The sequence below is a fragment of the Artibeus jamaicensis genome, unplaced genomic scaffold (assembly GCF_021234435.1).
Source record: "Artibeus jamaicensis isolate MK-2021 breed Jamaican fruit bat unplaced genomic scaffold, CSHL_Jam_final contig_525, whole genome shotgun sequence".
NCBI lineage: Eukaryota > Metazoa > Chordata > Mammalia > Chiroptera > Phyllostomidae > Artibeus > Artibeus jamaicensis.
The window spans coordinates 6,285,992-6,310,433 of record NW_026521874.1 but is presented as its reverse complement, the minus strand read 5'-3'; the positions used below and the strand labels follow the sequence as shown (position 1 = coordinate 6,310,433).

The following is a 24,442-nucleotide window of genomic DNA, read 5'->3' as shown; positions in this document are numbered from 1 at the left end:
ATTGCCCTGCGGGAATCTGGGTTTCTATTCCTGCCCTCTCTGCCCCCACGTGGGAAATACCAAGGCAGCCATCTGCTCTGGGCCTCAGATGTCTGTAAGACGGACGCAATGACAGGAGAAAGGACTTGAGATTTAGGCAATCAGGATTCACATGAAAAGAACCACTCCTGTGGTCGAGGAAGGGGGGGCGGGGCCCTCAGCTGCTTCCTCCTCTCTCCTCTCCGAACGTTGTTGAGCTCCCAGCCAGAGAGAGCTGCCACCGCCTACAGAGGAGAATGATTGGTTCACATAAACACGGCCCGGCAGGTCTATGCGGGGCAGGGTAGCTGACCCGCCAGCTCCACTGCACACACTCATGCCCAGAGAGGTAGAGTGACTCCCCGGAGCTCACACAGCAAGAGAGCAGCAGAGTTGGGCAGTTTGAGGTGAATCACATGAAAACATCCGTGTTGGAAAAGCGTGTTGGTGAGTCGGCACTGGACGGCTCCAGATTCCCACTCGGCTTTACAAGTTACAGGCTATAAAATCCCAGAGGGGTCCAGCCCCTGTTTACCAAACAAACAAATGAAGGAGGGCACTCTGCACGTGTCTCATTTATAAACACCATCCCCCAAAGCCCAGAGGGGAGGTTCTGGAATCCTGGGGCCTCCCAGGACTTGAGGAGGCCTGGCAGACCTGTCTAGATCAGTGGTTCTCCAGCAGGGATCGTTTGGACCTCAGGGGCCATTTGGCAACATGCAGAGATTTTGTGAGTTGTCACAACAGGGCTGTGCTCCTGACTCAGCAGGTAGGGGCTGGAGGGTGTGGCTAAACACCTTCTACAGCCCTGGCTCGGGCGGCTCAGTGGATTGAGCACCAGCCTGCAAACCGAAAGGTTGCTGGTTCAACTCCCATTCCGGGCACAGGCCTGAGTTGTGGGCCAGGTCCCCGTGTGGGGCTGTACAGTCGATGTTTCTCTCCCTCTGTTTCTCCCTCCCTTCCCCTCTCTCTAAAATTAAATAAGATCTTATTTAAGATCTTATATCTTAAGATCTTATACCCAAAAAAGCGCCTCCTATACACAGGACAGTCCTCCCCACAAAGAATCGCCCAGCCCAAAATGTCAGGAGCGCCCAGGTGGAGAGACCCCCCAGTGGATGAATTACAGTCAAGGGTTGTTACGATATCCGGGGGACGAAATGCTACGGGGTCCCTGGCTGGTCGTGTGCTCATTTAAAACACCCATATCAAGACCTTCCGCTGTAAGGAAACCATGAGACGGGTGGATAGGGAGAGGCAGAGACCGATACTGCTCAGCCCCAGGCTGCCACGCTCCCAGACTCGGTCTGGACAGGCAACCCCGGAGCACTGGGAGGGGGGCGGATGGGGCGTGCCGTCAGTCAAACAGGGGAGAACCCAGGGTGAGGAAAGGGAGACGCCGTCCCCTCTCGGCGTCACCACTTCGTGATCTGCTCCACCTCCTGTCGGTGAGATGCTCCGGGATTGAGCGGACTGTGGCTTTCGGGGGCCGGGCCCTGTCTGAAGTGCGTATTTCTGCTCACAGCCAACATGTGGGCATCGCTTTACGGAAGGTGTTCATAGAAGGCCCACATCGTGCTGATGTTTACAATCCCATGAACAAAGGACGTTGGCCTCGTGGTCAGGGATTCAGATGGAGCCATCAGACCCAGGGACAGATCTGGGCGGGCTCTGTCTGACACCAGCTGTGCAACGTCCCCTCCCTCAGTTTTTCTATCTGTAAAATGGGGCCGGGACCAGTAATGAGAGGAGACGTTTTACACGAATCATCTCACTGCAGAGCACAGTGTCGGGCGCCTAAAAAGACTCTGCAGCTTTGTTTAATGCTTACAGGTTAGGGAATGAGCATTAGCTTCACAGAAGGACTCGCCAGGACAATTACCTCGATGTCCCATTTCAGGAGAGCATTGGACACCTGGCAGCATCGGCCGTGGCGGGGACGAGCACTGCTATGGTGCAAAGGGTGGTGTCCCTGAAGGGTGACCGTGACCACAGTGCCCCAGATAAGACCCCTGGGGACCAGTTTTATCTGAAGCTGGACCAGCCTAGCCCTGAGACTTGGCTTCAAGGAGGCCCTTCAGTGACTCCAATCACATAGGCATTTACTCTTTTCTCCAATGAGAAAAACTGCACCTCCCTACTCTGTCTATCCCACGGCCTGACAAAATAGGTCCTCTCACTCCACCTGCTCAAAGAGACACTTCTCTTTGTAAAGAGTGAAGAAAGCACTGTCTCCCCCCACCCCACCCCCGCCACCCAATAAGGCCCAGTAACTGCAGCAACCAACTGAAAAGCAGGGGGCTTCGTTTCTCTAACATCATCTCCCCGAATGCTCCAGACAATCCCACGAGGCAGGCGCCGTTGCCTCCCCATCTCCCAGACAGAGACTGAGTGCACCCCCACCTGCCCTGCCGGGTCTCGGACCCGGGGGCAGGCCCTCCAACGGCAGAGCCTCCTTCTGCCTTGATGGGGAAGAGAAGAGCTCTTGAAGGAGAAAACGAGATCTTAAAAAGTGAGTCTCATCTTTTTCTCTTTGTGTGTCTGTCTCTTAGCACCCTGGCTTCCCCCCCACCCACCCCCACATACTCTGCTGCCCATTTCCCTTCCTATATTGAGCTCTGACCCAAGTAAAACCGGCTAAAGCAATTCCTCATGGCCACTCTCCAAGGCGGGTGTACTACCTTCATCCCTATTCCACACATGAAGAAACTGAGGAACAGAGAGGCTAAGTGGCTTGCCCTGTGTCACACAGCTGATAGGTAATGAAACAGGATTTCAACCTGGGAGAACTGGGGGGCCAGAGTCTGAACCATGACCACCACACACCGCATTGCTTTCCCTATGTGTAAGACTGGCTAGATTCCCCTCCCCCCAAAACTGTAATTCAGACGTCTTACTGATTTGCTGTGGTTTTCCATCATCATCCTTTTGTTTGGATCCTTATGAAGGTTCCTGACCCAACAAGAACAAATACAAATGACCCTCTAAGGCATAGGGTCCTTTCTTCACCCCAGTTTGATCCTGAATCTAGTTTGCAGAGCCCCCTAAAGACTGCACCCTCTTGGGGTCCTTGGGCAGATCTTTCTCCCATTTATCAAACTGGGCACCCCCCCCCCAGCCAACTGCTCCCTTTGCAGGGCCCAGAAGATGGACAAGTAAACTTCAGTCTCTGCTCAGGCCCGCCCATTCATCTCCCCTGACTTCTGTAGCTCTCTCACCGGCTGTGTTCATTCATTACTCATTCAGTCAACAAACACGCATTGCACAGGTGTGTCCCAGGTACTGAGCTGAGCACTGGGGATTCAGAAGTGAACAAAACAAACACAGTCTCTGCCCTCACGGAGTTGATATTTTATTAAGGAAGGCAGGCAACATGCACCTAGACAGATAAGTCAGGTAATTCTAGATATTGGTCAAGGCTACAAGGAAAACAGACGGATGTGAACTCCAGAGCGACTGGCCATGGGGTGCTTGGGTCTCGTGGTCAGGAAAGACTTCTCTCAGGTGTTGACATTTGTGCTGAGGCCTAAGTGACAGACAAAAGGGAGGCAAGTTTGTAAGGATCTGAAGGCAGAGGGGCAGGCCAAGCACAAAGGTCTCAAGGTGAGAAAAACCAGGCGTGTGAGCAGCCAGGCAGGAGGCCATTGAAGGGGGGGGGGGGCGTGCGTTACATCCCTGGTCAAAAGCCGTCACCCACGGCCCCACAGTGCAAGGCGCGGAGTGTGGGTTTTATTCTAAGTGCATCGGGGAGTTGGCGGAGGGCTGCCAAGATCTGATTTATGATTCTGGAATATAACTTTAGTCACAGTGTGGGGAAGGGATTGCAGGGGAGAGGAAGCCATGACAGCAGTGAGGAGGCTGCGGCTGTAAGACCGAGGCCATGACGGTGGCTTGGACCAGAGTGATGGCGGAGAAGAGGAGGGGCGTGGGCGGGTTGGAACATATTCTGTGGGTCGGAGGCAGAGCTAAGTCAACTTGCTGATACAAGGGTTGGATACAAGGCGGGAAAGAAAGGGAGGATTAAGGGTGACTCCTAGGTGTGGGTATAGGACGTGGGCCAGGATCCTTTATACATTGAATTGGCCCCATTCAGTGAAGCACCCACCCAACCCACATGAAGGGAGAGTTCTCCACCCTCTCTTTCTTATTTCTTCCCTTCAGATTTAGGGCTTAAGCCAGCTTCCAAATCCAGACCATAGGCTGTGATGGCCTGGGAATGCAAAAGGGTTCTGCTAAAAACAATTAGCAGCATGACCCCTGGTGTATCCCCAGGATAAACATCAGTGGGGCCCCCCCAGGACAGCATGAGATATTAGAGCAAGTGCAGACTCCAGCACCACTGAGACTGGGGTTAGAATCACGGGTCTTTACTATGGAACTACAAGCAGTTTCGTGAACATCTCTGAGCCTCAATGTCTTCATCTGTAAAATGGAGCCACAATGAGGATCTACTGCCTTTCAGAACTGTGGTGAAGACCAAGGAATCAAATGCATGTCATGGCCACTCAATGAGTGGTTTTTTAATTAAACATTTCTCCTTCACCCACCCATGGTCAGAGTTTCTCTCCCGGCACGCTGAGGTTCAAAGGTACCTGCTCTAAAAGGATGGCCGCCATATCCTTCTGGAAAGATCCCAGGGTGTTCCAGTGTGATGGTAACAGGCAAGGTGTGGAGGAGCTGGGGTGCCATTACTCCAACCCAAAGTTGCAACCTCTCCCTACAAATCACTCTGGTTTGGGAATCCTGGTCCCTCTGCCTTATAGTGGCAGATTAGCTCTCGAACGTCCAGGTGGGGAGTGAATTCACAGAGAGCCCTCTCAATATGTACTGGTGACGCTAACGACTGAGGTCAACGGACAACCCTGTGGCGGGAAGGTCTGGAGGGTGCTGGGAAAACCAAACGAAGGGGCGATCCCAGGACATCTGGGCTCTGCGGGAGGCAGGGTATCTGTGAGATGCCAGAGGAAATGTGTGCAGACCTGCGTGCAGCAAAGTGGGTGCATCCCCCACCCTGGGAAGGAGTGCGTGATTCTTTTTTCCTCCCCTGCACAAACTTCTTTAGGCAGGTATTGAATACTACACACAAGTCTGAGCAGAAGAGTCGACGCTTGGTCATACACCAGGTCAGTCGTCCAGATAACGGCAGGCTCGTTTAGAAAATAAAGCACCGGATTAACCCTTTTCCACCCCAACTTTCAAAAGGAATCACTCCCCCTCTTAATAATGCTAACGGGTGTTATCCTTGCAAATCTCCTCCCTGCCTCAAAGGGTTAAGTCAACTTAGTGTCCATCGCTTTTACCACGGCAAGTCCTTTATCCACTTGCAGACAAGAGCCTTAGTCTGTACGCTTTCATATTTGACTGCCAACCCTCTCTGGTTTTTATATGTGTCTACCCAAGAAGTTAAGATGCCAATAATATGGTATTTCTGAAACTGAAATTGCTAAAGCCCTTGCCTCATCTTCAGAGTAAATCAAGGGGCAGATTCATGGTGTTCATGATTGTTTAGTGCTATTGTTTGAAGCGTGGGCTTGACTTATTTTGGGGCTAGGGGTAGCATTTGTATCCCTTTCAGAGTACGCTGAAAATAAACCTTTTTTGCATCATTTATTAGACTGGGGAAGAAAGGAGAAGAGGTGGTTTTTCATCAATCGTTTTGTTCTTTGATACGTATATATACCTGCATGCATGGTGCAGGTTTCTAAGGGAAGAGAAAAGCAGGAAATTAACGCAGAAGACGGCAGGACCACAGAGGGAAGGAAAAAATTGAAGGAGCTGGTCAAGGAGGACGGGGCCGGTTACAGGAGCCCGTTTGCTCCAGCGGCGTGGCGGGTTCAGCACCGCGGACAGCTCCCGTCTTTGTCCGGCGCCGCGGCTTGCGCAGCCGGGCAGCCACCGCGGGCGCCTCGCTGCCTTCTCCGCGATACCTGCTTCGGGAAGAAAAAGAGGGAGAGCAGCGATGGCAGGCACAGGCTTTCCCGTCCTCTCCCCGCGTCGTCCGAACTCGGCCCCGATGCCATCCCACGGCCTCACGGCGGCTGATTTCACTTTGGTTTCACGAGGAAACTGGCTCTGTCTACACAGTGTTGGGGGCCAAGGAATCTCCGTGGCGAGCTCGGATTAGGTGTGGAATTCGCTTCGCCATCACTGCCCTCGGCCCCAGCCGCCCGGGACCTGTCCCGCCAGACAATGTCTAGCCTCGCCTTCCACCAAAGGAAAAAGGGTGGCGGGTGATGCGGCATACTCCCGGGGCGCATGTCCTGGGCTGGGGACACGCAAGGACACCCAGAGCAGCTGAACTTCACCCCAAGGCCCGCATCAAATCGAAAGGAGAGAAAACCCAAAACTCAAACAGGAAAGCGGGAAGGATGAGAAAGCGTTTCTTCCGACGCGCTGGAGGGTCGGCCAAAAGCAGCGAATCCTGTTCGGGTGGGAAGACCACACATCCAGCCCCGCAGTTTTCCGCGGCGGTTTTTTTTTTCCCCCTCCCTTTTGCCAGGAAAAGCGTCTGACTCCGAGTGCAACAAGCTTTACCCGCAGAAGCTGGTCAAAATATATTCTCTGCTGGGCCCTTTCGTAGGATCCAAAATGAAAAGAATTTCTTCTCACGTTCTCCTCGCTTCCTCGAGGATGAGGGAAATCCGCGCCTGAAGTTCACCCTCCAAATCACACACACACACACACACACACACACACACACACACAGCCAAGGTCAGTAAAGTTATGTGCCTTCACCAAGCTTCAGAGGAGTCGCCAAGCCAAGCTACGATTTGTTCTCCCAGAAATCGTTCCCCAAGTGAAGAAGTCCCCGGGTGCAAGTAGACATGGAAAGAAAGTTTAAGAATGAGCCTCCTCGCACCATGAAGCCTCCTCTTCTGGCCATCTGCGAATATGTCGGGAGGAAAGAAAAGAAGACTCTTGCAGACCCCCTAAAGCTTAAGGCCCCCCCGCACCGCCTCGGGGCATAGGGACATTGCCACAAACCACCAACCACCAGCCAGGAGACCCGGAGCGCAGCCCAGCCGCCGCAGGCTGATTGCTATTCACCTCCAAAATAAATAAGATACCAAACTTACCCCCGTCAAAAAAAAAAAAAATCTCTGGAATTTTTTTTTTTCCCGAACTAGCCCTCTGCCCTTCTCTTCCTCCTCCCCCAAGAAACCTGGAGGAGAAAGGCCACCGCGCGCTGTAGGACAGCCGAAAGGAGTTTTACAGAAAGCGTGATCCCCGCTGTGGTCCCGCGGAGCAGAAGGGCGCGCAACGGGGTAAACATACTCGCCTGGGGTGGAAGGAGCTGGGGGTCGCCTTCCCTGGGCCCCTCCCCCCTCCCGGGTCCGCAGCAGCGGGTGCCTGGGGGTAGTGGGCGGGGCCCCAGCCCGCTGGGCGCTTGTTCTGCCAGGCTGCAGTGTAAACCGCCGCTTTCCGACGCAGATTTCCCTTTTAACACCTTCTAAACAAAGGCTAATGAGGCCACTGCATTACTTTATCAACACACAATCATTAGCAGCCGAGAATTACACGCGCAAGAGCGCACGCGCGCGCGCACACACACACACACACACACACACACACACAGTGAGTGGCTCGCACGCGCGCTCACAGGCTGCCAAAGTCGGGCGGGTTCTAAAGAAACAGATATTAGGCTAACAAAAAGGAGGTGGGATCTGGACGGGCGGGGAGAAGAGGTGGAAAAGAATGGAAAGGAGAGACAGACAGACAGAGGGATGCTACTGAGACTGGGGAAAAGAGACGAAGAGAAAAAAAAAAAGAAGGAAAGGCAAGATACAGACTCAAAGGCAGACTAACTGGTTGGACCCAGGGTAGTTAGAGAGTATGCGGGGGTCTTAATTTGGAAGTGAGGGTCCCTCAATAACTCTCCCCATTTGGGCTTCAGAGATGGAGCAGGGTTGCAGGCATGTTCTCAGAAACGGCTCCAGGGATGGCCACGGGCAGATACACTGGGTGGGGCGACAGGGGCTGTCCCCACCGCCCGGGTGCATGCCCAGCACTGCCTGCTCTCCAGCTGCGAAGGGCTGGGGCCCACCTCCAGGCCCAGCCAGCAGGCGGAGGATGAGGAGCATGGCGGGGATTCTCCACTTGCATCCGCTGCCGGCCTGGATGCCTAGGATCTGCGCTTCACCGGCTGGTCGGACAGGCAGCGGGTAGCTCTGTGTGCAGGCACCCAGTGTGGGCTTTCCCTCCCTGAACAAAAGCATCAGCTCTTTCCCTCACAAGTTGGAGGACTGCCTGCGCCTCTGCGTCTGTCCTCCCCGGCTCCCTCTAGCTCCCGGAGGCCAGCCCCAGCCTGCACGCTCCCCGGTTGGGGCCTGAGTTTGACCCTGTGCTGCAGCACCCAACAGCAGAAGGTAGCCTCCAGGACTGGCCAGGGCGCCCGATGGGCAGGGCCCCTGAAAGGCGCTTTCCTGGGGAGGGGCCAGCAGGAAAGAGGGAAAGGACAGCCCGCTCTACCTCCCAAGGGTCACCTCGGGCCAGGTCTCTAAGCCGGCAAGCACGCACAAGTACACGTCTTCACTTTGGGGTGGACCTCCCTCAACCATAAAGTACACTTCACTCACTGCCCTCCTCACCTGCTCCCTCTCGGAGATGACATGCAGGCCCCTGGTGGCTCCTAGGGTCGCCCGGCAGTGTCCCGCCAGCCCCTGACACCGGGCCTGCACAAAGCTAACCACAGCCTTCTGGTCCCGGTTCATCCCCAAAAGCCACCTGACTCAGAGAGTGTTGCCAGACCCCTGCTCACTGGTGCCTCCCGGGCCACTTAACGTCCCAGCCCAGATATTGGACTGAAGTTGAGTTCAGACTCAAAGGCCCCCTTCCCAGTGGTTCCAAGGGGGGTTTGGGAAGGTGGGGAAGCTTTGCCATTGTTGAATGGATGAATAAATAGACGGGAGGAAGGAAGGAAATGGAGGGACTCCCTGCCTTTTTGATGAAACGTTCCAGGTAGGGCCTGCCCAGCTAAGGAGATCGTTATTTAAGCAGTAAGCAATTCAGCTGACGGGAAGACCCTGCGACCCGCAGAGACGATCTACAAACCAGGCAATCCGCAGCACAGCGCCAGCCGATACCCGCCCACCGCCCCTGCCTCCCCGTGCCCAAGACCATGGGGTCCCCTAGCCATCTTGGGGACCCAAGCCCGCACGCTCTCCCCGCCTGGATTGGGGCTGCCCCCAGCTGCGCCTCCATCCCCAGCACCACTTCCCCATCCCTGCTCGGGTGCCTAGGCCTGCGCCATCGCGCCACGCCGGGATCCACGCGAGCCAGCCTGTGTGCACGCGATCGAGAGTCCTCGAGCAAAGCCCAACAACCCAGGGCAGGGGCTGGGCACCAGCCTGACGGCTCGGCTCTCCGGGTCCAGATCGTGCCAAAGGAGCCGCTCTTTTTCCAGCCTCGGGGCGGCAGCCTCCGTGCCCGTTCCTACTCGGAGGCCGAGTCCTCGCGGCGGCGGGCAGGGCGCGGCGGCGCGGCAGGACGCTGAGTATGTGTGCGCGGCGCGGCCTATATTTACACCGCAAACAAAATAATTACACTTTTGTCGGAGGGAGAAAGCCAGTGATTAGGCGCGGACTCTTTGCGGCGAAACAGTTTCTCAGTGGTACACCAGTATAATTTTTCACGGCTGGCTGAAATCAAAGAGGGGAGGTAATGAATCCGGCGAGCAATTTAAATTTACAATTTGTAACGCCGCCGCCGCCGCCGCACAGACCCGGCCGAGAGCGCAGCTCAGAGGCGCTCGCTGCGTTTGTTTAATGTTAAGGCCGCGCTGGCTCTTGGGGGGTGGGGGGAGGGGTGGCTGAGTAAGTGTGTTTGGGGGGGGCAATAATGATGGAAGTCAGGATAGAACCTGCTGACCGCAGGGAGAGGAGGACGAGGGGCACGCCTCTCAGGTTCCCCTTCCCACTCCCCTCCGTGCGTGCCTTCCCTAAGAAAGCAGGACACTGGGTGAGGGGGGTGCCTTCAGGAGGGGCGAAGAGAAATATTCTGGCAGCTTGTAAAGCCCGCTCGGTTCTGCTTGGCTTCATTATCTGCTGGGCAGGAGAGTTTCCGGGGAGGTGCACAGAGATGCAACTCTGTAATGTTTTTTAAGCGGAGGGAAGGGCAGGTCCAACCGCCTGCAAGAGTCCCCATTGTGGCCTCTGCCCGGTGCCCCCAGACAGCTCGAGAAATGCACGCCCCCCAACCCCAGCTCAGCGCGCCTGGACACTTCTACCCCTCGCGGGTGGGCGTAGTGGTGGTGTGTGCCTCCTCGCCAGTAATTAATTACCGAACTCAAGGGGGAATATGCAAACCGCGTATTACTAACTCTACAGGGCTTAAGTGATTGGAAACAGATTATTATCTTGTTTGTCTTTTGTCTGTTTTACTTATCCCGCCGCCGTCTGTCGAGTTGTAATGTTGATACTCTTTACTCTGGGAGGAAGATTTTTATATAGTAAATTCCATCAACATCTTGTATAAGTGACATTGTGTCTCCATGCATTACCCTGTTAAGATACAAGCAGTTTATTAGTTACATATAGGAGGGGATTTCGCTGCCTGGTCGCCATCTGTCAGCACCGTGAGGGCGGGATAATTCCTCTAATAGTTGGTCTGCTGGTGTGTTTTGGATGCGGTGCGCCCCAGAAGATGGGGGGCTGGTGAAGACCAAGCAGCTCCCCCGCCATGGCTGGGCTGGGATGAAGGGTCTTCTGGATTTGGGGCTGGGCATTGGGGAGGACCCCAGGGTGGCTGGGGGCGCGCCAGCTGTGACTTGGACGATCTAGGTAAATTCAGAAGGCCAGACCAGGGCTTCTGGAAGAGGAGCCGGCCCTCACCTCCGGCAATGGGACACTCAGGCCCGGTGACTCACCACAGCCAGCTGCTCTCTGAGACTGGCCCCTGTTTCGGCTCTCATCCTGGCTGGCCTAGCACCACAGCTGCCGGGACCCGGCTATGCATTGGCAAGTAAGCCAACGCAGGAGGTGAAAGCGGGCGGGTTTGTCCGTGGCAGAGCCATCGGCCGGGTGGACAAAGCAGGGGCTGAAGAAGGGGCAGAGCCGTGCTTCAGATGCTCCGTTCTGGGGGGCGGGCAGCTGGGCAAAGGTGGGCTCAGTGTGCCTGGCCCAGAGGCCATCAGATGGGGCCTTCTGAGGACTGTATGTGTCGTCCCTCCTGCACCCCAAAATCTGCACAGTGCCTGCTGAGAATCGTGCATTGCAATGATGAACCGGGTGCTGGATTTGGACGTCCGGCAGAAAGGCAGAGGGAGGGAAATCAAAACAGAGCGAAACCGAGGAAGGGCGGGATGGAGAGGCAGAGGGAAGAGGAAGCAGAAAGAGTACAGAGGGCGAACCTGAGAAGAGAGGGAGACAGATGTGAGCGAACTCGGGAGCCAGACAAAGGCGGCGGAGACGGGGCGATGTGCCCCCCTGCCGCCGCCTGGGCGCCTCGCTCTTCCCCTCTCCTGTTCTTGTTTCCCTCAAGGGCCCTTCATGCCCCAGGGGGCAGGGCCAGGCACTGCCCCCAATTTCGTGTGGGGCTCCTGGAGCTCTACCAGTCGGGCCTGGGTGACCGGGCAAGCTCCGTCCTTCTTGCTCCTGCTCAAGCCTGGCTGGACACGGCCACACCACCGTGCTGCGTGGAGACTTGTCCTTCTGCAAGCTGGCGGCTGCAGGAGGAGCAGCCCCGGGCAGGAGCTGCCCGATCTGGGGACCCCTTTTCAGAGGTCTGGCTCATGGGTCAATGCCCCCACCAGGGACCCGCATCTGTTAGTTCCCTGTCCCCCGCCAAATGACCTCCCCTAGAGCCTGGGGGACAGCGCTAGGCCGGAACAGAAACAGAGAAGGATGTGAGGGTCTCTGTGTTTCCACCGACTGCCCCAACAGAGGCACCCACAAACCCTGCCCCCCTTTAAATCCACAAAGGCAAAGAGCTGATAGGAACATGCACGCACTCAAATATTACCCCCCCCAAAAAAACCTACAGGAGTCTGGTAAACAAAAATACTGCTATCTGCAGGTCTCCACACATGTGACACACAGATGGCTCACGACCCAGAGCCACAGAGTTCCACACTTACAAACCCACCCAGTCACGGCCACACACGCCCACCTACACACAAACACACCCATTCCGAGGTTTAAAAAGCCCTTCTCCACACCGATGTTAGCTCTCATGTACGCAGATATTCTCACGCAAACACAGCCTCACACATGGGCACCCTCCCGTTCACGCGGCCACAAGTCAGCATATACGCAGGCCGGCACACACGGGAGTGCACAGACTAATGCACACAACCATTAGCAGAACCCACGCAAGGGCAGACAAATACACACACACACCAAAACGTACTCACGTGATTGATTACTCGCTATAAACAGAGGCAAAAATGCAGTTCTCAAATATGCACTAACGAACTGGGTACGTGCACCGGACCCTCGCGCAGGGCCCCGTCTCTGCGCAACCACGCTCCCCTGGCTCCGGCCCTGGGCCCTGGGCCCTGGGCCTACCTTTCCCGGCAGCCTGCGGCTGGCTTCGGAGAGCAGGATGGAAAATCCCCGCCGGCCTTCCGCTAAATTGGAGTGCCCAGTCTCGGGTTGGCCCCTTGGCAAAAGAGGCCTGACCCTCTCCCTCTGTCCCCCCAGACCCACAGCTACACCCCGCTCCACACACACCCGAGGGCACCCCTATACTCCCCCAGATCCTTGGCGCCCCGCAGGCCTCTTCCCGCACCCTGTGGGAGGTCAGACTTGCACACCCATTTTGCCAAACCCAGTCCACTCAGTCACGTTACTGCCTCCGCGGTGCGGTGCCCGGACCGGCTGACCGAGGATCTGGAAAGTTCAGTAAGGAAAAGAGAGAGGTGGTGAGGCCACCTCTGAGCTACCCTCGGGAAGACTTGTGGGCCCCGGTCCCCCCCTCCCCCCATCTCTTCCGGAGCCCCGTGGGCGATGCGCTCAGACCTGAAATTCCAGGGTCCTGGATTAGGCCAGATAACACGCCCCCCATCCTCCATCCCACCCCCCACATTCCCACCCCAGCCAACCTGGACCTGGGCCTGTTTACGGGGAAAGATATGCAAGCCTAATGACCTCCGTTCATTCTCTCTCTCTCTCTCTCTCCCCCCCTCACCCCTCCCCGCCCCCCAGGGCCTCCTAGGCCCTAGCCCCATGTATGACAAAAGACTACGGCTCTGGGAGCCCCTTGAACTGCTCTGTCGTGGCTCCAAGGCGCAGAGCCCAGGGACGCGCAAGGGAGAAGGATTCCAATCTGGGCGGGCTGGGCTGGGAAAACAGAAGGCGGGCGTGCAGCGCGCTGCGGCCCTCGGGCAACTTCTGTAAGTTCCCGGGATAGCGAGGGGGGTAGGGGTCTCTCCCCCGCTAGGCCCAGGAATCCTGGCCCCCACATATTTGTGAGGGGAGAGAGAGAGAAGAAGAGAGAAGCAGTTTTCAGATCACGCGGCCCCCCACCCCCAGCCCCCAACTGAAAGGTAAATACTTACTTCGCCTCCGAACCTGGTACAAGCTAATACTCAACAATACTGATGCCTTGTTTTTTTTGCTCTGTCCGGACCGCAACGCTGTAGCCAATTTAGATATGCTATAAATTTAAGAGGTTGCCATGGCCACCGCGCACCCATTGGCCGGCGGGCCCCCTACGTGCTGCGCCACGTCACCAAATCTGAATAAGGATGCGCGAATTAGGCGGAGGCCAGACAAAGATGAGGATCTGGACCGCTTGAAAGTGGGGGAAAGTGCCGGCGCCTCCGCCACCGGGGAAAGCCGCTCCGCAGCGCCGAGGCCAGCAGCCACCCGAGACACCTGGGGGAGCTCGTAACCAGCGCTGGGGCGCGCTGCCCGGGGCATGAGGCTGTGAACGCCACCACTCCCCACCCCACCCCGGGCGGCCCAGCGCCAGGCCAGCCATCACCCAAGGACTTGACCGGCTGAGTCTTGGTCCGGACCGGACTCACCCGGCGGCAGCCCAGAGGAGAGGCGGAGGGCATCGGTGGGCCCAGGGGCCCGAGGGCCGGGGGGCCCAAACGGAGGGCAAGGCGGCCCGAGCCGCCGGGGCGCGGGGCTATGATGGTGCACTGTGCCGGCTGCGAGCGGCCCATCCTCGACCGCTTTCTGCTGAACGTGCTGGACCGCGCGTGGCACATCAAATGCGTCCAGTGCTGCGAGTGCAAGACCAACCTCTCGGAGAAGTGCTTCTCGCGCGAGGGCAAGCTCTATTGCAAAAATGACTTCTTCAGGTAAGAGGCCGTGCAGCCTGCGCGCCCCACCTGCGCGCTCCGTTGGGGCGCCGGGGAAGGGGAAACCACGGAGCCCCCTCCCAACCTCCCGGGCTCACCAGCTCAAACGGGCAGTGGGACAGCCCACTGCTCTCCCCTGTCCTTGGTCAAGGAAAGAACCCGACCCGGGCAGAGCAACAAGGAAGCTGCTTCTCCGCCTCATGGTTGCTCCTCCAAGCCAGCTTGGCTCGGAGGTGCAGCGGGGAAGGAAGCCCCGACAAACTTGCTCCCCACCGGCCTCTGCTCCTTCCCAGCGGCTGCAGTCCCAGGGTGGAAGCCACAAGCCCGATTCTGAGAGAGGAAAGCTTTTTGCAAAGTTAGGGGTGGTTGGTGGCTTTCCCCACCCCCAGGCCCAGAGGCGGCCCTTCTGGCAGCAGCAGCCGGGTTCTCAGATCCCTCCTGAATGAACACAAACTTCCCAGCTCCAGAGAGGGTGCAGCCGGGATGGTTTCCTCTGAGGTTGGGGGGAGGGAACCTTTACCTCCTGATGCCCTCACCCAGCCCCTGAAATATTTTCTCCCATGTTGAAAAGTAGCAACGAAATCCAAGCAGAGAATGAGGACCTCGGGGGGGGGGGGTCCAGCCTGGGCTGTGTCACCTCCCCCTGCTGCTCGCAGGAGGCAGGCCAGGGATGACCACTTCTCTGAGCCTCAGTTTCCCAGGACAGGAATTGCCGAAGTGTGGCCTGGACGCTGTGGGGTGTTCGGCAGCTCAGCCCTGCCGGCTTCCACGCAGCGCCAGAGAGCGGGCTTTGTGAGTGCGAATTCCGGCGCCCAGGGAAGGGGGGCGTGATTAACACCGAGGAGCAAGGCTGCTCGCCCGCCCCAGCCGCGCGGCGCTGGGGAATGTGAATAGGAGAAAATGTCAGCCGCGCCTCTAACACGTGTAAACTCCCGGGCCCAGGGAACCGAGGTCCCTAATGTGGCGACGCTTGCAACGCGCCTAATGATTTTTGATAAGGTACATATGGCCAATTACGCTCGCTGGATAAGGCCAAAAGTGACTTATGGCTTCTAATGCCCTCACTACATCAACGTCACCCAAATTCACCCTGTTTAGAGACCTGGGTGTGAGAAGGGGGGGGCCAAAATCCCGGGTGATCTCCCTCCCCCCGGCCTGCGCCTCACCCCTATTAGTGCCTCTCTGCACCACCCACTCCAGAGGAGGCCGGCCTTCTCCTTGCACTCGAAGAAGCAAAAAAGAAAAGGGGTTGAACCCAGAACGTGGAGAAGGGGGGACATGCACGGTCTGCGTGCTGGCCTTGCAGGGCGGGGCCGCCTTCTGGTCACATTTTCCTGCTGCCTGCCCGCCAGGTCAGAGACTCAGGGGAGGGCTGGAGCCGCGGTCTGGTCCGCGCTTCTCAGAGTCCACTGTCCTGGGGCCCTGCCGTCCACAGGCTCCCGACCAGCTCTGGTGTGTCCCCCAAGTGGGGCCTGGAAGCCTCCAGTGCTGGTGGTGCTGGGAAGCAGCAGAAGGTTCCCTCCTTTCTGCTCAGGTGCAGGTCAGGAGAGGGGCTCCCAGCGCCGCCGCTAGAACCTGCCAATTAGGCCGAAGGGTCCTTCCTGGGCCCCAGCGGACTGGAAAGGATCCAGGAGGCAAAGCCAAGAAGTGGCCCACATCCTGCCTGGCTGGCTTAAAAGCCTTCATGATCTGGAGAAGCGAGTTTGCCTTGAGCATCCCAGACGGATGTGGGGGCGCGGGGAGCAGCTTGGAGTGCTCTGGGCCCTGCGCCTGGCCGAAGGCGGTGCGCGCCGCTCTAAGCCCAGTGGGGTCCAAATAAACCTGAAGGCGGCACACGGGTCCCAGTCCCAAGAACAGCCCAGGACGTTTGTCTCACTTGCGCTCAGCTAGGGAGCCCCAGACTGGAGTCTCATTGCACAGCTAGGGAAGAGGAGACTTTTGGGAAGCTACGGAGAGTGGGGAGAGGTGGGGGGCTGCCTGGGATGACCGGCTGTGCTGTGTCCGCAGGCGCTTTGGCACTAAGTGCGCGGGCTGTGCGCAAGGCATCTCGCCCAGCGACCTGGTGCGCAAGGCCCGCAGTAAAGTCTTCCACCTCAACTGCTTCACCTGCATGGTGTGCAACAAGCAGCTGTCCACGGGCGAGGAGCTCTACGTCATCGACGAGAACAAGTTCGTGTGTAAGGACGACTACCTGAGCTCGTCCAGCCTCAAGGAGGGGAGCCTCAACTCAGGTAGGGGGCCCCGCCCCTCCTGCCGTGCCCACCCAGAGCGCTCCACTCTCGGTCACCCGCCAGGCAGGTCTCAGGCGAGGCCGAAGCTGGGTGCTGGGGGAGAGACACGGCGTTCCCAGCCAGTCCTCAGGACGCCGGGGCACCAGCTCCTTCCTTCCCTGCTGTCCCCAATTCGGGAGCCTTTTCCAAGTTGCCACCTTGTCTAGTTGGAATCTGGGCCATTTCCTCGTCCTCCTTTTTGAGCTCCTGGTCATTTCCACCCGCGCTGGGAGGCCACTAATTGGACGGAGAGAAGGGAAAGGAAGATCCCAGGCCCCGAGGGCACCTGCACCCTCCTTCCGGCCCCTCTCGGAGAAGGCCGGGCTCTCCAGAGGGCGCGCCTCTCCTTACCCAGGCAATCCGAGAAGAGCGCTGAGAAGGGCAGAGAAGGGCCCCTCCAAAGGCCCAGCCCGCCTGGAGGGCGTGGGCGGCACCTGCCCCTGGGGGAGGGGCTGCGGCCTGGTTTGGGAGGGAACCCAGCTCAGCCCACGGTGGCCTGGGCTGGCTAGAACCCGCTACCCGGTTGGAGAGGCCTCAGGGCTCCCCGCTCACGCTGCTGTCCCCTTCCCGTTCCGTCCGCCTGTAGTGTCGTCCTGTACGGACCGCAGTTTGTCCCCGGACCTCCAGGACCCACTCCAGGACGACCCCAAGGAGACGGACAACTCCACGTCGTCGGACAAGGAGACAGCCAACAACGAGAACGAGGAGCAAAACTCCGGCACCAAGCGGCGCGGCCCGCGCACCACCATCAAAGCCAAGCAGCTGGAGACTCTCAAGGCCGCCTTCGCCGCCACACCCAAGCCCACGCGCCACATCCGCGAGCAGCTGGCACAGGAGACCGGTCTCAACATGCGCGTCATCCAGGTGCGGCCCAGGCCCGGGCACCACGGCCCCTGCCCAGCCCGCAGCGTCCCGGAGCTGGGAGGCTCGGAGGAGCGTCACACCCCGATTTGCGCCCGATTTCGATTCCGGTTCTCGGGGCGGATGGTGCGCTGCAGGTCAGGGCCGGCTGGTCAGACTCTTAGCCAAAGTCACACTAGGCAGTTCGCCTCTCCGGATCTCACCGCTGCCGGTTCCAGAAGGGCTGTAAGCCTTGCTGGGAGCAGACCCCTCTCATCCTCTCATCTTCCTAGCTGAGAAGGAGGCGATGTTCCTCACCTGCCTCCTGCCTGCTCCAGTGCTGGGGCAAACAGGCAGACAGACAAACGGCTTTAGCCAGAGTCCAGCCGGGAAGCCGAGGGGCCCAGTCCAGAGCCAGGCCGGGCAGGAGGCCTTTATAAAGCCGTCAGACCTCAGCGGGCGAGGACCAGGAAGCCCAAGTCTTTATGAGTCGCCCCAAGGGTCCGCGAAATCCTTCACCCTTGGCTGGTTCGCCGAGGCCCCTCTCCACCCCTCTGGCCTAATCCGGCCACCCCCCCCACCCCCACTCTCGGGACAGTCTTGGAGGAAGGAGGCGCTAGGACCCAGGGGGAGCAGCCCAGGCAGGGAGAGGACACCCCCCCACAGAGCTCACAGCCCCCTCCTCCATCCCAGGTGTGGTTCCAGAACCGAAGGTCCAAAGAGCGCAGGATGAAACAGCTGAGCGCGCTGGGCGCCCGGAGACACGCCTTCTTCCGGAGTCCGAGGCGCATGCGTCCACTGGGTGGCCGCTTGGACGAGTCTGAAATGTTGGGGTCCACTCCGTACACCTACTACGGAGGTAAGGGGATCCGCGACACCGAGGCCCTTGCCCTTTTGGGGGGCCGTGGGTGCAGAGCCGATCCCCAGCTCTTAGCTGCCCAGGGACCCCCCCTCCCTCCCTTCTCCCCATGCAGGACAATAACGGACACACCTTGACAAACACACACGCACACTCACCCGCAGACACTTCCTGGGTGCAGAGTCAGACACCTGGTCAGTAACACACACCCACACGGGACACGTGGGCACCCTCCCTCGGGCACACACTCCAGCTCAGAGACCTTGGGAACACAAATCTAGGCACAGGATCGCACGTGACCACCCACAGGGACACTCTACCGAGGTACACTAACTGACAAGTACACCCAGAGAGCTCCGCCGGCGCACACACTCCCACCCGTCATTCCAAGTCGGGCACTCACGATTCCGCACGCACCCTGCCCCTCCCCATGGGACACACAGCGGCCCTCCTGCCCTCCCCTGCAGCCCGGCGTGCTGGACACTACAGGACCTCGGGCACCGGAGGGCAGTGCAGATGGGAGGGGCCCCGAGGCGAGGATCTATACCCCTCCGCCCGCTCGCCCGCTTCCAAGGCGTCAACTCAACTCGGGTTCTGCGGCTGCAGGGCCTGTGCGCACAGCCTCTGGCACCAGTGGCCCTGCGTCCCGCTCTGGGCAGGACTCCAGCCCTCTCTCGAGCCCCCAGCAGATCAGCATTTAGTGGAGGCTGGGAGCCCAAGGACTAGGTCAGCCCAGTTACCCAGTTATCCACTCCCTGCCTCTGGGGCTGCAGGGCCAGGTAGCTGGAGTTTGCAAAGAGCAAGTCTGCGGGTGATGTCACCGGGCTCAGGGCTGGGTGAACTTTCATCTTGGTCAGCCCCTTCTCTGCTCCATCCCGCTCCCCTCCTCCTTTATTCCCCCACCCCTTCATTTCCTCCCACTCGCTTGGCAGAGACCCGTTCCAACACCCCCACCCAGGGCTCTGCAGACTCCCTGTGCTCTGGGGCTTTTCGGCATTTGCTCACCAATCTCCATTTCCCAGGCTTGTGGGCTCTAGGAAGGCACCACCCTCTCTGTTCCAGAGCCTCTGAACTTGGGGAGCCCCCAGGAGCGCCTCTGCCAGAGAGGGGTCTCTGCTCTGAGTTGCCCAGTGCCATAGGTCTGTGGGGTTGGGGGGCTGGTTAGTAGCTTAGTTTGGGGAGAAGCGACTTCTCTTAGAAAAGTGGGGCTGAGGGCGAGGGCCCGGAGCCCAGAGCGCAGGCGAAACGCAAGAAAGCAGATGCCGGCTTTGGTACATTCGCAGGGCTGGGAGATTAGATTTTCAGGTCTGGCCACGGTCCCTAGAAATTGTGGGGGAAATGTGCGGCTGTGCTTTGGGGGAGAAACTAGACGATGTCAGGGCCCAGGCTGTGGGGGCTGCAGATGCCCAAGACAGCCCGGGCGGCGGACCGTTCTAGGGTCTCCGCTCCGGGATCCTCTCCACCGAACTCTGTCTCCTTGCGCACAAAATCGCGGCAGGTGCCGGGGCGGTACTGGTCGGGCGTCTTCTCCCCGCCCGGATCATTAGCCAAGGCTTCCCCAGGACAGGGAGCCCCCCTCTCCGTCCCCCCCACACCCGCCTTTAACCGGGCGTCTGCTGGCTCAGGCTGGGACCTGGACGCGCGGGGCCCCCTCTTCCCCCGGAGTTGGGGGGGAGGCGTAGGACCCCCAAACCTGGGGAGGCAGCCCCGCCTAATCCGCGCTGGGAGATCCCGGCGGCGGCGGCCAGCAGCGGGCGAGAAAGGGGCCGGGCGGCGGGCCGGCGGCTCCCCGTGGGAGCGCGGACAAAGCTCCAGCTGCGGCTTTTGTGCCCTTTTCAGACGGCGTTTGTTCCAATTACCTCCGGCCCGGCCGCCATATGGGCGGAGGCGGCGCGCTCCGCGCGGGGGCCGCGGTCCTTGCCGGCCGACCCGCTCGCTGCGGGCCCAGGCCGCCCCCATCCCAGTCCCTCAGGAGGCCCATACTCGCTCTTCCAACCTTGTGCTTCAGTTTCGGCGAGAATGGAATGAGTGGTTCTTAAAAAGTAATTGGTGGCCGTGTTTAGTTGTTGCCTAAATCGACTCCAAGCCTCCCCTCTAAACACCTCCGCTTGGACTGATTTCAGGGTGTGGAGAGGGGAGGGGGGTCGGGGGCTAGGGACTCGCCTGTGGACGGAGACCACAGTACTGAGCAGGGGCTGCGGGTTTGCCGAGGAGACTCCAGCCGCCGGGCGCTCTGGTTTTCCCGCCGTACAAAGCGGGTTATTGCCACCAGTGTGGGGCTACAAGGCGCTCCTTTCACGGGGTCCCATACCCCGACTCTTCAGGGGCTGACCTGGGGGGGAGAAACGGGTTGGGCCTTGAGCTAAGGTCCGATACAGTTTGTTGAGGATGGGCAGGCTGGAGTCCGGGTCTCCTGAATTCGTGGGCAGAACGCACACTTGTGCATTTTTCCGGAAAGAGGCCCCAAAACTATCACCACATTATCAAAGGAGCCCCGTGTTCCCAAATGCTTCAGACCTTGGGGGTCCCGGCCAGCCCACCCCAGAGTGAGGCTGGAGGACCCAGCCTTTCCCGGGGTGCCCCCATGGCACTCTCTGCATGACCCAGAGAATTCCGAGTCCCCCCCCTCCTCCTCCTCCTGGTCTCCCCAGTCGCTGGGGCTCGGCCTTCTGGGTCCCAGGCCCGGCAACGTGGGTGCAAACGGTCAGACAACCTGGGCATTTTCCTGGGCGGATGCCAGGCTGGGGTGCAGAGGCCGAAGGACAGGGTGCTGGGCCAGCCCCTTCTCGCTGCGGCGGATGCCCGGCTCCTGGCTTCTCCCCGGCCTCTGGCTTCTCCCCGGCCCGGCCGCTGCAGGGGGCGGCTCCCGCCCCTGCTCCGCCCCTGCACGGCCTCCTTGCTCCTCCCCGGGGCTCTCAACCTCCAGGTCTCCGGCTTTCTCTCTGACACATCTCCCCATCTCTGGGAGCATTTGTCCCTCCCGACCCTTCGTCCCTTTCTTGGGTCTCTCACTGGTTTTTTCACATGTGTTCTACAGTTTTCCAGTTTCTCCTGGACGGTCTTGCTCGGCCTCCGGTCTCTCCACGGCGCCCGTCGCTGGGTCTCTTCTCCTCTTGCGCCCCGTCTCTCTGACTCCGGGGACTCGCAGCCCAGTCCCCTCCTCGGCCCCCTTTCACTCTGTCCTCCGCGGATCCTCTCACCCACCGTCCCTGGCTCTCGCGGTTTCCGCATCTCTCACCAACCGAGACCCTGTCTCCGAGTGACTCTCCGTGTCCGGGAGTCAGGGGACTTCCGACCCAAGTCCGCGTCTCTCTGGCTGTGTCTCCCACGTTGAAGTCTCTCCCTTTTCGTCCTCCCTCGTTGCCTCTCTCCAGATCCCGACCCCTGGGCCCCCCTCTCCGCCCGTCTTGTGAGTCAGTTCTCTGCGCGTCTTCCCCTGTCCCCCGGGTTTCTCGCTGCGGCCCGCATCTCTCACGCTCTCCCTGTCTCGTCCCTCCCTTCCGCAGACTACCAAGGCGACTACTACGCGCCAGGAGGCAACTACGACTTCTTCGCGCACGGCCCGCCGTCTCAGGCGCAGTCCCCGGCGGACTCCAGCTTCCTGGCCGCCTCGGGGCCCGGCTCCACGCCGCTGGGAGCCCTGGAGCCGCCGCTGGCGGGGCCGCACGCCGCCGACAACCCCCGGTTCACCGACATGATCTCGCACCCGGACACGCCGAGCCCCGAGCCAGGCCTGCCGGGTGCGCTGCACCCTCTGCCCGGCGAGGTGTTCAGCGGGGGGCCCAGCCCGCCTTTCCCCATGAGCGGCGCCAGCGGCTACAGCGGACCCCTGTCGCACCCCAACCCCGAGCTCAACGAGGCCGCCGTGTGGTAAGGCCACTGGCCCCGGCCGCGCCCCCCGGGACGCAGGCTCCCCAAACCAAAACGCCCGTGGCGGCCCGCGGCCTGGGGCCCCCTCAGGGGTTCTCTCTGCGGTGCGCACTCAACCCGCAGCTGCTCCTGGGCTGCGCAGCGCAGCGGGGGCGACCCCCACCACCACCCCGCGGGCTCTCCGGGACCCCCAGCCCTGCGCCAGCGTTCTCCTGGCAGCCGCGAGCCATTTCTTGGGACCAAAGTCCATCCTGCAGAGGGTCCAGAGGTCTCAAGCGCGCGCCAGGCCTCCCGCGACCCCCTACCCCCACCCTCTTTGGACCAGGAGAGGGTCGAGGCCAAGGGGCGGGGACGAATTCCGAGCGCCCCCCTCCGCGCCCCCTGCCATCGGACTGGCATTGTTGTCATCTTATTTCTCACTCTGCTTTCCCCGTCTTTCAAATGAGGTGGTACCTCATTTGGAAAAAAAAAAAAAAAAGAGAGAGAGATTGGAGGGAGAGAGAGGAAAGGGAGCAAAATGAGGAAGAGAGGAGAGAGGGAGCCGCACGCCTGAACGGGGAGCGGGGAGGCAGGCAAATCCACCTGCGCGTTGGCGCCCCCTGGTGGCCACTCTTCAGGCTCAAGGTCAGCTCTTCCAGGAAGGTGGGACGGTCTGAATGTTGGCCAGCCCTGGGCCAGACCAGCCCCTCCTTCCTTCCATTGACATGGCTTGGGAGCCCGGGGTCCGGGCCGCACTGGAAGACTCGTCCATCCTGCTCTCCCCTCCCCGCCCGGGGCAAGGCACCAAGATTTCTGGGCTCGGCCCACAGACCCAGGGCCTGGAGGCTGGGTCGTCAGGATGTACAGTATTATACTTTTTTGGAAGTTGGACGCTTCTAGTTTCCTTATTTTGTATAAAGAAGAAACAAATAAAGTATGTTTTTGTGTTTACTGTTTATTTATTGTACTCTAGTTATCTGGGGCTGGACATTTTTATATTTTTAAGAGGAGGGCGGGCAGAGCGAGGGAGGGAAGCAGAAAGAGGTTTACCTAAAAAAAATCACAAAAAAACAAAAAATCAACTTTTCTAAAAAGAAAGATTAATAAAAAAAATCTTTTTTTTCCCTCAGTGCCGTGTGGTTTTCTTTCTTTCTTTCTTTCTTTCTTTTTTTTTTTTTTTGCCCGGCTTTGCAGTCGCTCCACGTGAATGGGAATCATTCTCTTTTCTAGCTCTTGTTTCTAACACAAAACAGACCCAATGGGTGCGAAGGCCTCCCCTTGTCTAAATGAGGAGTTCTTTCGGAAACTACCAGGTAGCAAAAGTGGCTGCCGGTGCACGGGGCGCAGTCTCCCCAGGCTTTATGTAACCACTCCAGTCTCCCACAGACCTGCCTGGCGCGTAGTAACCCTTCCAAATGGCTCGTGAGTGAATAGATGTGTGACTGTGATTTGTCGGTCCCCCTCGCATGTCAAAAATAGATAAATAAATTCCAGCTTCACTCTTAATTATGCCCCCATGCGATTCCAGGTGGCAAAAATAAATAAGTTAAATTAATATTTTTTTAAAACCCCACCAGGCTGGTAAGATGCTTGTTATCTGCAAGGCTGTGTTAGCACAGGCGTGCCCCCACAGAGAGCAGGGAGCCGGTGCGCTCTGCCATTCTGACGCTGTGTTGTCATTTACCTGAGTCGGCGGGTGGAAGGCGAGCCTCAGGGGGCCTGGGGCCACTGCCTAAAGATAAGTCCCTCCCTCTTTGCCTCAGTTTCCCTGCTCATGAAAGGGACCATAAAGGGCACTCCCGGCATTCTCTTCCAACTCAGACGCCGCAGATGAAGGCGATAAGGCTAAGTGAGAGGGTGTCCTGCATCTGGGTCCCTGTCACCCCTGCTTGGGGTCAGGGTCTTGCCGATTTCAGTGGCAGCATCTAGGAGACGAGGGTAGAGAGATGGGGACACGTGGACGCCCATGGAACGTGCCTGCACGGAGAGCTCTCCTCTTCTGTTTTTCTTTCCTGTGGACTTCGCAGGAATAAGGCACCGGCCCCACTGTCTGGGTCCCTCCCTCCCGCGCCTCCGTCTGCAGCTGGCAAACGCTGCTTGCTCGTTGCAGAAAACTTCGACATTTCAGATAAACAAAAGGAAGGAAATGGAATCACCCCAGGTCTCAAGCACTGTGGTGAGGTAGCTGATGCCTTTCCTCCCAGACCAATTTTATTTTTTATTTTTTCGCTTTAAAACAAGACCCCGGAGCGTGCAGGTGCCTGTCACACACCCACAACTTCAGTCTGGGAGAAATGACAGGGGAGAAGCCTGCTCCTGGGTCAGGGGACACCCGAATGGCCCTGGGGTGGGGGGCAT

General features: G+C 58.8%; 1 protein-coding gene across 1 annotated transcript; it reads left to right on the top strand.

Moving 5' to 3' along the window:
• The first annotated feature begins 14,093 nt into the window (after window positions 1–14,093).
• On the top strand, window positions 14,094–22,109 carry LHX5 (LIM homeobox 5). Its single transcript, XM_037156120.2, has 5 exons — window positions 14,094–14,266; window positions 16,274–16,497; window positions 17,123–17,400; window positions 18,070–18,235; window positions 21,742–22,109. Exons 1-5 carry the CDS (start codon window positions 14,094–14,096, stop codon window positions 22,107–22,109), a joined length of 1,209 nt encoding a protein of 402 aa, XP_037012015.1.
• Window positions 22,110–24,442: the final 2,333 nt, after the last annotated feature.